Below are 12,707 nucleotides of genomic sequence, written 5' to 3'. Positions count from 1 at the left end.
TTCAACTAGTCAAAGTATTAAAGATTTTATGTGCTGCAGGTGTATAGAGAAAAGGACTTTAGATTTTTGTAAGTAGTATATACAGAGCTACACAAAATTAATTTATTCCTGAAATTATGGTAGTGATTTTGTTATGTTTTTTATATTACTTAATGTGATGATAATTGGAACAGTTCTGAAATACAGTTGGTGAAAAAGAACCTTAGGGAGAGAACCTTTAATGGAGAACCTGAGGCAACTTCATTTAGTTTCTCAGAAGATTTATGATCAGGTCTCTGTTTCAGAGAGCCAAATTGGATCAATAGGTAAAAGTAGTCTAATTTCAAGGAACCCACATTTAGTTTTGTAATTTTCTTTTAGTTATAAACGGTGTGACCTGCTTCCAAGCTTAGAGTTCTGATATGGTCAAAGCTCTTATTTTCCAAATGTGTCATTCTTGGGGTTCCTGCATATCCCGATGAGTATAAAGTCTAATATCTTCCTCTTTAACAATCCTTCCTCTTTAGCCTCCTTGGGGCAACTCTGTCCACAGCCACCAAAGCTTGCTACATTTGAAGTGTTTAAGGAGTCAACTCTGCTTCCACAGGTGTAGCAAGAACTGCAAAAACCATATCAGCTCATTAGCATACCCCATCACGGGAGCTCCTCCTACCCCGTTCCACAGATAACATTCTCCCAGACTATGTGGCTGCTCTTTTTTGGTCCACTCTTTGTACAGGCCCCTTGGAGCTCCAAGTTTAGAGCTTCCTTAGCTCATTCCCACATGCTCAGCCATTGGTTTCCTCCACTTGGCACAGTGCCAAGGTGATTGGGCACCAGAGGACTTTTCATCTTAGCCACAGGTTTCAATCAAATCCCTCCTTGTGCCTTCAGTGCTCAAGCCTAGGGGGTCTTCATCTTGAGTGTGCATAAGGAAATCTGAGCAGCTAGAAAAAAATTCATATTCTTTGACCCCACACAAAGGAATGCTAGTGCAGGAGCTCTGGAACGAATCCAAGATTCTCCAACTTTAATAGCATCCCAGGTGTTTCTGATGCAAGTGGAAATATATTACCTACTTGAGCAGTGGTCTCCATCCACTGTTACACATTTGAATCATCCAGGAAGTTTTAAAAAGATGCTAATGCCCAGGACCCTGCCCTCCACCCCTTAAGTCAGAATGTTTGAGTTCAGTAAAGGTGTGGACATTTCCCAAAAGCTATCCAGGTGATTGTAATCTGAAGCTTGATTTGAGACCCACTACCTAAGGTTGGTCTGATAAACACAGATCACCAGACAGTTCCTCTCCCACGGGGTAAGTGTCTCTTTGGCACAATTAGTGGTTTTTCCTGTTATATAATCTTCATAAATTACTGTCTACTCTGTCAGATTTTTGTGTCTTTAAAATTTAGGGACCCCTGTTCTTTTCATAAAATTGGCCCTCCTAGGGTTCTAAATACTAAATGAAGAGATACTTATAAGCTAAGAAATAGGTGAGATTTCACCTACATTTGCACAATTATGTAACTTTTTCTGTAGCAATTGCAATAACTTGTGTCCACCTACACAGATAAATCCTTCCCTGGCTAGAATTGTTAGATCCTTATCCACACGCCATCACACAGCCCTGCACTACTAAGTGTTACGTTTAGGTATACAGATTCAGAGAGTGTTGTCTAACCTGAGGCCTTCTGTGCCCCCCTCACGGTAATTTGGAGTCAAAATGTCAGGTCCCTTCACCTTAGTTTCATAATGACAGACTCCTGAGCAGGCAGAGATCAGCAGCTGTTTCAGCCTAGCCCATAAACCTAAGAGGCCATGTAAATCAGCCGAACTAAGGCCAGTTAAGCTAGTTCAATAAAGACTTAACTTTAGGACCAACATATAAATGTTTCATCTGCCTCCTCAGTAAGGGAATGAGTTATTTTAAAACCAACAAGGAGAAAGGCAGCGGGAGTAAAGGTATTTTAAACATCACTTATTGTTGGTCTTTTTTTATACTTGTTTACCTTCAAGCAGGTTTACATCTACATTCAATAAGTAATGAAACTATGACATGGTTTATAGAAATCAGTAAAACAATATCTTGGGGAAATTATATATACAAATTAAAATTATTAATTTGTCATACCATTTTTAAGGGTCCAAATGTAGTTGTGGAAATAGCCATTATGGTATGATAGATGAAGGTTGCTGAAAGTTTTTATTTTATTTTTGAATTTTTGGTTGATATTTATGCATGTGATGAACTTGTAGACCGGTGGGGAGGAGGGGGTATGGAATTTGACACTGCCCCTCCCATTAACCACTCCAAAGCCATCCCAACAAACTTCTAATGTAAAAAGGCAAAAACAAAAATATGCAAATGCAGCTTTAGGACAGATTCCATAAGCACCCCCCTTTCCACCCAAACCCTCCAACCAATTTGCTGCCGCTAAGCCCCTTCTATATAGGAATCCTAGAGTGGCCAATGAGGTAAAAGCAATTATTAGAGGTAGGCATAGGCAGGATCTCCCAGCCCTTCTGTCAATAGCCTGTGTTCAACATAAACTATTATCAGAACCCATATATTATTTATTTGCTCTTAAATAATTCATTTCTCAGTATACTTCACATGTGACTTGAAAGTCTTCCTAGCACCTAATAAAAACCAGGGAGGGCTACCTGTGATGTTTTTTTAAACCTACACCATCAATTTAATGATTATCGCAAACCCTCCTACTAGATTTTTGCTGCAAATGAAGGATGAAGAAAGGATTCCTCTGCTTAAGAAAATGTTAATTCCTAAATTGCAGAGTAATTACAGACTTTCCAGTTTGCTATAAACAGTTCTCTGCTTTTCCTCCAGCCATTACTTGTCGAAAGCAAGACGGAGGGCAGGCTGGCATCCATGAATGCCTCCAGCATGCAGGCCCCGTGCCAGCCCTCACCCAGGCCTGCCAGGTCCCCTGCCAAGACGACTGTCAGTTTACCAGCTGGTCCAAGTTTTCCTCATGCAATGGAGACTGTGGGGCAGTCAGGACCAGAAAGCGCATTATTGTTGGTAAGAATAATTAGCTGGAGCGCCTACGTCAATACTTGTCAAGGTAGAAAAACACAAAACAGTCAGACCAAGAGAGCTCCGACAATGTATTTGGAAAATGCTCAGATAGGCCTTATCGTTGGTACACTTATACCTAATACGTCACCAGTGGATTTGGATGTGTGTTTTAACGTTAGCTCGCAGCGACAGACACATTGTAATTTTAGCACAAAGAAGAAGTAGCCTTGAAGATCAAACTCCATCACCTGTACAATATGTGGAAGGTTATTTTTTGTTTAAATATGGACTTTTGTGAATTGCCTACAGACCGTGAAGGGCTTGGAGAAGAGGTCTTTGGGGACACGAGGAAATGTTGCTCCTTCATTTTCTTAGCCCATTCTCGCTGTCACAGCCTCGGATTAGCCTTCATGTCCTAGAAGAGGACTGTGACGTTAATTCTGTGTCAGAAAACTGCATTTTGAAAGGCAGTCGCAATGACAAAAAGCAGTGATATAATGAGCAAGAACAGGGGACATTGTACTGACCTATACCCTGGTGCATTCAAAAAGACTGTCAGTTGGCAAAAGAAGCCTAAAAATATTGGTGCTAGTAGACTACTCAGACTTTAAAAGTTATAAAATAAGCCACCTGTCATAAATAAAGACTGTTGAAAACTATGTAAGCTATCTTATGAAAGTTACAGATAAATATATGTAAAACATATGTCATTAATGATATGTAATATAATTAGTCTATAATATATAACATAATAAATATAAATATGTTATCCAGTTAAAATAATGATATATAATTTTAAGCATGTATTGCTGTTATACTTGAGTTATTTATTTTAAAAGGGTCTTTATTTACATTTATATGTAAACCATTTCTAGTATTTTTCCTGATATTAAATATCTTCACCTTGAATATTATTGATATTTCCTGTGTTAATCACGAGTATGTCAAAATGATTACTCTTCAGAAATGCTGAAAGAGGCAAAATCATAATCGAAAAGTAAATACAAAACAAAATAAAAGTAAATACAAAAGTCTCGATTTCTCAGTTCCCTAGATAGCTATACCATCTATTTGAACTAACAAAAAGCTGTGAAGTTCAGGGCAGTGACTCCCTCTCTCATTTCATCTATTTGCACATTATACAGGAGAAATTACTGCAGTTACCTCCAGCCTCCCAGTCAGTGAAAACACATGATCATTTGAGAAGATTTTGATCATTTTCAGGAGTATAAAATTCACCACAACTACTAGTACCTTATATAAGGGCTATTTTTACATCAGCTGTTTCTTTTCATTGATTTCAGAGAGGGAAGGAGGGAGGGAGGGAGAGAGAGAGAGAGAGAGAGAGAGAGAGAGAGAGAGAGAGAGAGAGAGAAACATTAGTGATGAGAGAGAATCATTGATCAGCTGCCTCCTGCACGGCCCTCAATGGGGATCGAGCGTGCAATCCAGGCATGTGCCCTGACCAGGAATCAAACCATGACCTCCTGGATCAACCACTGAACCACACCAGTTGGGCAAATTAACTATTTTTAAATGAAAAAAAAATTATATATATATATATATATATATATATATATATATATATTTCACTATGGAAAGCGTACTAACAAAAGCCTAGATGGAAAGCACTGTGAGGTGAGGAAATAGCATTTATTTACAGACTACTGTTGAATGTGGCCAAAATGGAGAAAGGAAGTTTAGGAAAGGAGAAAACTTAGGGGAATGCTGGAAATTAATAATGGTACTTTCCAACTTAAATTTCTCCACAGGAAAAAGCAAAAAGAAGGAAAACTGTAAAAATTCTCATGTGTACCCCCTGATCGAGACTCAGTATTGTCCCTGTGACAAGTATAACGCACAGCCCGTGGGGAACTGGTCCGACTGCATTTTGCCAGAGGGGAAAGTGGAAGTGCTGCTGGGGATGAAAGTCCAAGGAGACATCAAGGAATGTGGTCAAGGCTATCGTTACCAAGCAATGGCATGCTACGACCAGAATGGCAGGCTCGTGGAGACGTCCAGATGTAACAGCCACGGTAATCCCACTTTTCTCCCATGTTAAACTTTTGCTGCCTGTAGGGTGGAGGTAAAATGCACATGTATGAGAATGGAGGCAAAGGAAGGTCTCCAGAATTAGGTTCTAAGTGGAACATTATGGGGCACCACACTGTATGTCTGTCATTTATATGTAACAGGACATTCGGTGGCATTCATCTCATTGTCCAGGAGTTGGCAATGAAGCCATAAATTTGGTGGCAAAGAAGGCTTACAGGTAGGCAAATGCTGCCAGAGCCTCCTCTGGGGTTAAGAGTCTGTCGAATAGACCCAACCAGCCCCAACAGCTACACAGGAAAGGAGAGAGGTTTCAATTTAATTTAATTTGAAAATAAAGTTTTAAACTAGACAGACTTTTAATAACCAAACTGGCAAGATTTGCAATGTGCCTAAAATGTCATTAAGTGTCAGAGAAGAAAGATTGAAAGCCATAATTGGTGAAAACTCAAACATATCCTATCTACTGCTCTATTAAGTTGAGGTTGGCCAAAAAAAAAGTACATCCTCTTAGAAACTGTGCCCACTTTTGATTTCTAAACCAAAAGGAAGAAAGGGAGAGAGGGAGGGAGGGAGGGAGGGAGGGAGGGAGGGAGGGAGGGAGGGAGAAAACAAGGAAACAATAAAAACTAAAATACAGTAATAATAATTGAGTTGCCAAAACTTAGTGAAGAGTGACCATTTTTGACCAGTATATGTAGTGAACTCTTTGGTTCCAAGTGTTAATATAGGCAGCCTTGAATAATGTTTCTCCATTATTTTTTTATTTTAATACAGCTAACTGTCTTTTTATAATGTTATGAAATCAGTTTACCATGGGTCAGCCTGAAACATAGATGTCACATATTTGCAAACACTGGATAATGATCCTCCTCCCCTCTTCAGGGAGTTGGCCTAGGAAAGATGGGTTAAATTGATAGGAGGGGTGTACATGGCAGGTACCTTCCAATCTGGCTGAAAAAAAAAATTCTATTGGAATGGTCTTCCTCTAGTTTTATTATATGGTTCAGAAAACAATATGAACTAATTGGACCATCTCACATTTATAAACCATCAAGGTATTGTAGTGACACAGTTATTGGAAACTTTTATACATGTCCTTTTTTTTAACCTTATCTCATAGTTTCTGTTTTATCAAAGTATAGTGATATAAACCCCAAGGATGTTGAAGCTCTATATATAAGTATGTTTCAGGTTAATATGTGTGCATTGCTAAGTTTTAGATTATTCCATACACTTAGAACAATTAAAGAAAAAAGAGTTTTGTGTTTATAATAGGCATACTTTGAGAAACATCTCTAAGTATAACTGAGTGTTTTATCCTCTATATCAAATAACATAGGTGCTGTAAATTAGATAGCGGGAAAATGCAAATGCACTTCTCATCCTGAGATGATTTGATGATAATATATACGATCATAATTAGTCATTAAAATGTAAAATTGAAGATCACTTGAGAAATATGTTTCTCTTGGAATGCAGCATGTAAGTGTTTGCTCACATTTCAAATTGTTATACATAGCGAATCACCAAGATAGTCATTTGTTTTTCACATAACCTGAGAGTTTTCAGAATGATTCTCATATATTCTCACTTTTACCCTGATCTGCTAATTAGATGCAAGAGTGCTTCCGTCAGCCACTTAACAGTCAACCCTATTTTAAGAAAAAGCTTTAAAATATCCTGGGACTCTCACAAAAATGCTTGATCACTCCTCAAAAAAAGTAAAAGCACGAAAACATTTGAAGTTGGCCAAAGGCAGTAGGCTTCCTAACTTAGCTGTCGATTCAAAGTATAAAGAAAGCAGGAGTGTATTTTGGAAGAAAAGTAAATATAGAAAGAAGATGCATCCATGAACTTCCTGGGGTTTGGGAAAGGATCAACGATCCTTAACTAAATGAACTCTTCCAGTTCAGTTATTTGCATCTGTCCAAGATTATTCATTCTTTATTTAATCTGATCCATGATGGATATCCAGTGGAATATTTTAGTGTTTACTAACATATTTACTCGAAGCAAAGTCTGTGGAAATTGAATCTCTATTGCCTCATTCCTTTGGAAATTACTACTTTTTAAATATATGTTCTGTGGATTCTGATGGCGTCAGTGGAATGCTATAACTTTGTCACTCTGTCCTAGGTATGCTCTAAATTGCATTTTCTATGTCCACTGCCTTCTCTCAGTCAAATCAGCTTTTTGGATGGGTGGTAGAGATGGGGTTTTCAAGTTGCTTTCAAAAAAACGTTTCCTCCTACTTTCAGTTGAAATATAAAATTAATTACCACATGTATACCGTACAGAGACACGAATTCCCTATTCAATAATGGCCTTAGGGAATTTCTATTTAATTTGTGTTGTCCATCTGTGGATCATATTACCAGTTATTATACTGACAAAGCAATTTTACTTTCACCAGTTTAATTATATTATTCTAAGCCATTTCCCATGTGGTCACTCTTTTTTAATGTCTTAACTTGTGGCACAATCCTATTAGGTCTGGGATTTCTCATAATAATAGACTCTGTATTGAAAAGTGATATACCCATACTACAAAAATCAGATCTCAATGTATACCTTGGGAGCTACATAATATTCATCCATCCTTATACATGGCATTAAAGACAATTCCTGCACAGATGTTGATATATAAATACATTTTTGGCATTTATCCTTAAAAGATAATACAAATTATATACATTTTCTTCTTGTATGGTATCACTATAGCAACAGATTTTAAATCACTCTAAAACCAAATGAATCAGTTTCTACTCACTGCTGGAATGCTCTAAGAATTTAAACAATATCGGTTCACTAGAAATTTACTGAGTGCCTGACCACATAGTAAGTACTAGGTACTTCTCAAGTTAATCACTTATAAGATTTTGCAGTACAAGAGGTGGAATTTCTGAAACTTTTTGTTACACATTTAATCTTGATACTTTATTTAACCTCTATATTTTAAAGAATCTTAGAGGTAACCCTAGCTTATGCAAGATTCATGTATACATATTTCCATTTGCACATGAGGGATAGAATTTCATGTGCTGCCCCTCAACTCTGCCCAGCTGTCCCCAAACCTCTTAACCTTCTCTACTCCTTGTATTTCCAAAGCATGTGTCATTCTATAACATACCATATAATTCACTTACTTAATATGTTTATTATTTATGCCTTATCTCCTGTACATGAATGTAGATTGATGAGGGTATCCTGGACTACTTCATTCACTGAAGTAGCCCCAGCACCTAGAAGAGTAGGTGCTCAGTTAATATGTGTAGAATGAATGAATGAGTGAAAGGCTAGAGAGAATTTTTGTGATTGCATTTCATTCACAATCAGGTTTGGACACTTTCTTTTTCCCAGACTGTCCTTCCCTCTGTGTCACATTTCTGGGAAATAATCAGAAAGATCACTGAGAATAACTAAAATCTGTGGAATAAAAGCTACAAAGTTTCTGTATGATAGTTATCAAATAGCTGTGCTTCTCTCTACCTACTTCAAGGGAGAAGAAATAATAGTCACACGCCCACTCCACTGAATTAATCCTGTAATATCAACATTGACAAGTTCTTTTATTGCCATTTAGAGCTTATTCAGAATTGCCTAATTGGTATAACACCAGATGTGGACAACAGCTTACCCTCTTGGTTCATATTAGTCATTGTGACAAACTACATTTTCCCAGACTGTGTTTACACAACCTGTGTAAACCTGTGTTTCCTGGACTGTGTTAATCAAGAGTGTGAGATGTTTATTTAACTCTCTTTGTTCACACTTACCTTTCCTTGAGAAAATAAGGACTAACATTTCTATTTGATTTATATATACATTTTAGGGCATTATGTGGAAGTCAGGGTGCAACTGATAAAAATAATTATGAGTATAGGGAGAGTAGATTCTAAAGATAACCTACCTGACCAATCAATTATAATACAACTGGAATGTATTACTTTCTGTAATAGGATTCTATAGACGTTTATATAAGTTTAATATTAGAGGTTAATTAGAAACAAAATTGAATGAGAAATTGCTCCTTATATAGCGGGTGCTGGTATTTGAGGAAAAGCACATTTAATTAAAAGGGCAGAAAAGACTAAAAATAGAGTCTTTTTAAAAAAATAAGTCTTTTATTGATTTTTTACAGAGAGGAAGGGAGAGGGATAGAGAGTTAGAAACATCGATGAGAGAGAAACATCGATCAGCTGCCTCCTGCACAACCCCTACTGGGGATGTGCCCGCAACCAAGGTACATGCCCTTGACCAGAATCGAACCTGGGACCTTGAGTCCGCAGGCTGACGCTCTATCCACTGAGCCAAACTGGTTAGGGCTATAAATAGAGTCTTGTAAACAAGCTGAAATGGAGTACTGATGTCTCTGAAAAGCATTTTCAATTGATAGTGTTTATTTAATGTCTAATTCATTTCAGAATTCAAAACTTTCATTTAATAACGCAGGTACAGCTAGTATTGCTTTTGCAGTTATCATTCACAATGGAGATGTTTTTCTTTTTAAATGTAAAAGAGAAGTAGGGGATGAGGGACAACCTTTTCCTGAGCTAATAGTTGCAAGTTTAAAGAGCGAGGGTGAAAAAGAAAGGGACTATTCTAGACACTTGAGTACAATAAAAAAGCAGTTGCCTAGGGTAGAATTAAAATACAGATGGACACCAGCCATATTCTTGGCCAGGCTCCCTGAAGGAGCACAGTGGAGGTGATGATGAGAGAGACTTCTGTTGGAAATTCTCCTGCAGCTACCGCTCATGTCAGCGGTGATAGAAAACCATCTGATGTTAGTTCCATGTCCTGGAGACCGCAACTCATCTATTACTTAACAACATGGTTTTCAAACTGGGCTCCACAGATCCCCTCAGACCTGGCTGTCAAACATAGCTTCCAGTATATCCCCTACACTTATTGGACTTTCTTTTCAGCTTTTTAGGAAGAAAATGTTCTGCAACTTAAAAATAAATTTAACTGCCGTAAACATTATTCATTCTTTGCAACAATAAAAAAAAATGGATCTTTGCCTTTATCAACCATTTCTGCTATTTTATTTTACTCTATCCTTTCCATTGACTTCTGACCCCTTATTCTCCCTAATGCCTTACAGAAGTGGTAACACTAATTTCAGTAAAACAATTAGAGTGTAATCTTCCTGAAATCTGTGGTAATTTTAGTGATATAACCAGAGTTGTTCATTACTTATGTGGTGATGTAAGTTTTCATAATTAATAAAGATGCTAAATGACCTGTGTGAATCCACATATATACTAAAGTCCTATATGTTAGTAAAGCCCTGCAAACCCAAAACAGTTTTTTAAAGATTTATACCCCATAGTTGAGTTTAGTCTCATTCCTAACATGTAGGTCTTTTTCTCCTTTAAAGCATCATCAAAATGGTCATATAGTGAATAAGGCTTACACCTAGGGGCTTGCTTTTATAAATGAAGAAGGCATTCATTATTAGACATAAGCCAAATCTATGGACTCAAAAATTAACCTGAGAATGCACCAACAAATGTGTGGGCATTTAAATTTCAATGTGAAAGAAAAATATTTTCTTGTATTTACTCTCCATGTTTATCCCATCTCTAAATATAAAAGCCTAAGAGACCATTCAACCGGTAGCTATGACACGCACTGACCACCAGGGGTCAGATGCTCTGACAGGTAGGTTAGCTTGTTGCTGGGGTCTGGCTGGTTGGAATGGGGTGGGATGGGCCAGACATGCCCTGGAGACCTCCCGCTGTCCCTCCCTGGCTGGCCAACCTCCCGCAGTCCCTCCTCGACCTGCCGGCCCTAATTGACCCAATTGGGACTGGGCAAAACTGGCCAAACACATCCTGGGGCTTTCCCGTGGTCTATCCCTAGCCCTGATCGTGCACCAGTGGGGTCCCTCGGCCTGGCCTGCACGTTCTCACAATCTGGGACCCCTCGGGAATGTTGGAGAGTCAGCTTTGACCTGATCCCCACAGGCTGGGCTGAGGGACCAGGCCGAGGGACCCCTCTGGTGCACAAATCCATGCACTGGGCCTCTAGTTTCTTCATAAATGCATTGAAGGTCAATTTATCCCTCAGAAATTTTGTTCACTTCCATTAAAAAACAAAATTGACTCCTCTATGGTCTTTTAAAATAGCCATTAAAAAACAACAACATTAAGTTTATCCACATAACAGTTTTCCCTCCCTTTGCTATAAGTTTAACCTTTAAAGCTTTAAGACTTTGAAGCATAAGATAATTTAAGAAGAAGAAACTCTCCTAAGAATGGGGGATTTTGTTATTAATTTGTTTGTTTGCTTTTACTTTTTTTCATATTTGGAAATGGACATAAGAAGGACTATTTGAAAAATATTAAAACTCTGTCCAGCTCAAAACATGAATCCAATTTTAATGCATTATAATTAAAAACTATGAGCAATCTATTTCTCACTTGTTCAGTGAGATGCTATAGGAAAAAGTCATTAATCACAGGAATGCAGTGCCTGAGTTATCTTCTTAGAGATTCACGATTCACATTAGCAAAAAAGGAAAGCCCAGGGAAAAGAGCCTTGTTTAACCAGTTTATTGCAATAATTTTCTAACTCACTTGACCACAGAATGCTTTTTGTAAAATGTATGTTTAATACTTATTACAATCCACCAAAACTGTTTAAAGATCATCCTTTGGAAATGCTTCCATGGCAATAAAGGATTTTCATTGATTTGAAAGAACAGAGCTTTGTTAATATTAGATGAAGTTAAAAATAAATCACTCTAATTAGTTTCAAAGTTTATTTATTTTCCATTACTTCATCTTCACAATCTGAACACTCAATAAAATACATTTATATTGCTTACAAAATCCTATTCCCAAAAGTGAGTTTTATAGAACTTATCTCTGATGTTTAATACAGTATTGGTTAGAATTTTAAATGTTAAATTTGTGGAGAAAGTCAGAAAATGCCTTAATGCTTTCCCCAGGTCTTTATTTTGGTTGAATAAGTAAACCATAGGTACAGTTTTTACAGAAATGATGGATTTATGTCCTTTTAAAATAAAGTATATGTCCACTACATGACCATTGTGATGATGCTTGAAGGAGAAAGTTGAATGCAATTCCAGCACTACCTACCTAGAGCTAGGCCACACATCACAGGGTAGGGGCTCAGGTCTCTACTTGACTGTTCTCACTTCAGACATCAGCTACAACTTTGGGGATTCACAGATTAACTTTACTGCTGAAAAGCTGGCCACAGATTTGGGGGTTCTCACCACCCTATCAGGTCCATTAGTTTACTGGAATGACTCAGAGAATTCGGGAAAGAACCATGCTTACATTTACAGTTTTATTATAGCAAAAGATCACAGTCATAACCAGCCAAAATAAGACACAAAGGCAAGGTCTGGGAAGGTCCCCCAAACAAGGCTTCCATGTTCTTTTCCATGGCACCAGGAGGCATCACCGTTCCTGCACATCAATGTTTATAATCAACCAGAAAACTGACCTGAGCTTTGGTGTCATTGTTATTGAGTTTCATCACGTAGGCATGATTGATTGAATCATTGACCACATGGTTGGTTGAACTCAGTCTTCCTGCCCCAGAGGTTGGTCAGGTATCATGCTACTTAAAGCCCCAACACTCCAAACACCTGCTT

General features: G+C 37.8%; 1 protein-coding gene across 1 annotated transcript in view; it reads left to right on the top strand.

The window, feature by feature from the left end:
- The window catches only part of THSD7A (thrombospondin type 1 domain containing 7A), a 305,592-nt gene that overhangs the window by 249,928 nt on the left and 42,957 nt on the right, over positions 1-12,707 (top strand). The window contains exons 12-13 of the mRNA XM_070424355.1: positions 2,828-3,022; positions 4,792-5,055. Of these exons, the coding sequence (XP_070280456.1) occupies positions 2,828-3,022; positions 4,792-5,055 (459 nt within the window). The remainder of the gene's footprint in view (positions 1-2,827; positions 3,023-4,791; positions 5,056-12,707) is intronic.

Source organism: Myotis yumanensis, unplaced genomic scaffold (assembly GCF_028538775.1).
Source record: "Myotis yumanensis isolate MYYU_CA2020_CCGP unplaced genomic scaffold, mMyoYum1.0.hap1 SCAF_9, whole genome shotgun sequence".
NCBI lineage: Eukaryota > Metazoa > Chordata > Mammalia > Chiroptera > Vespertilionidae > Myotis > Myotis yumanensis.
The sequence above is the reverse complement of the archived record's forward strand: the minus strand, read 5'-3'. Positions and strand labels throughout refer to the sequence as shown.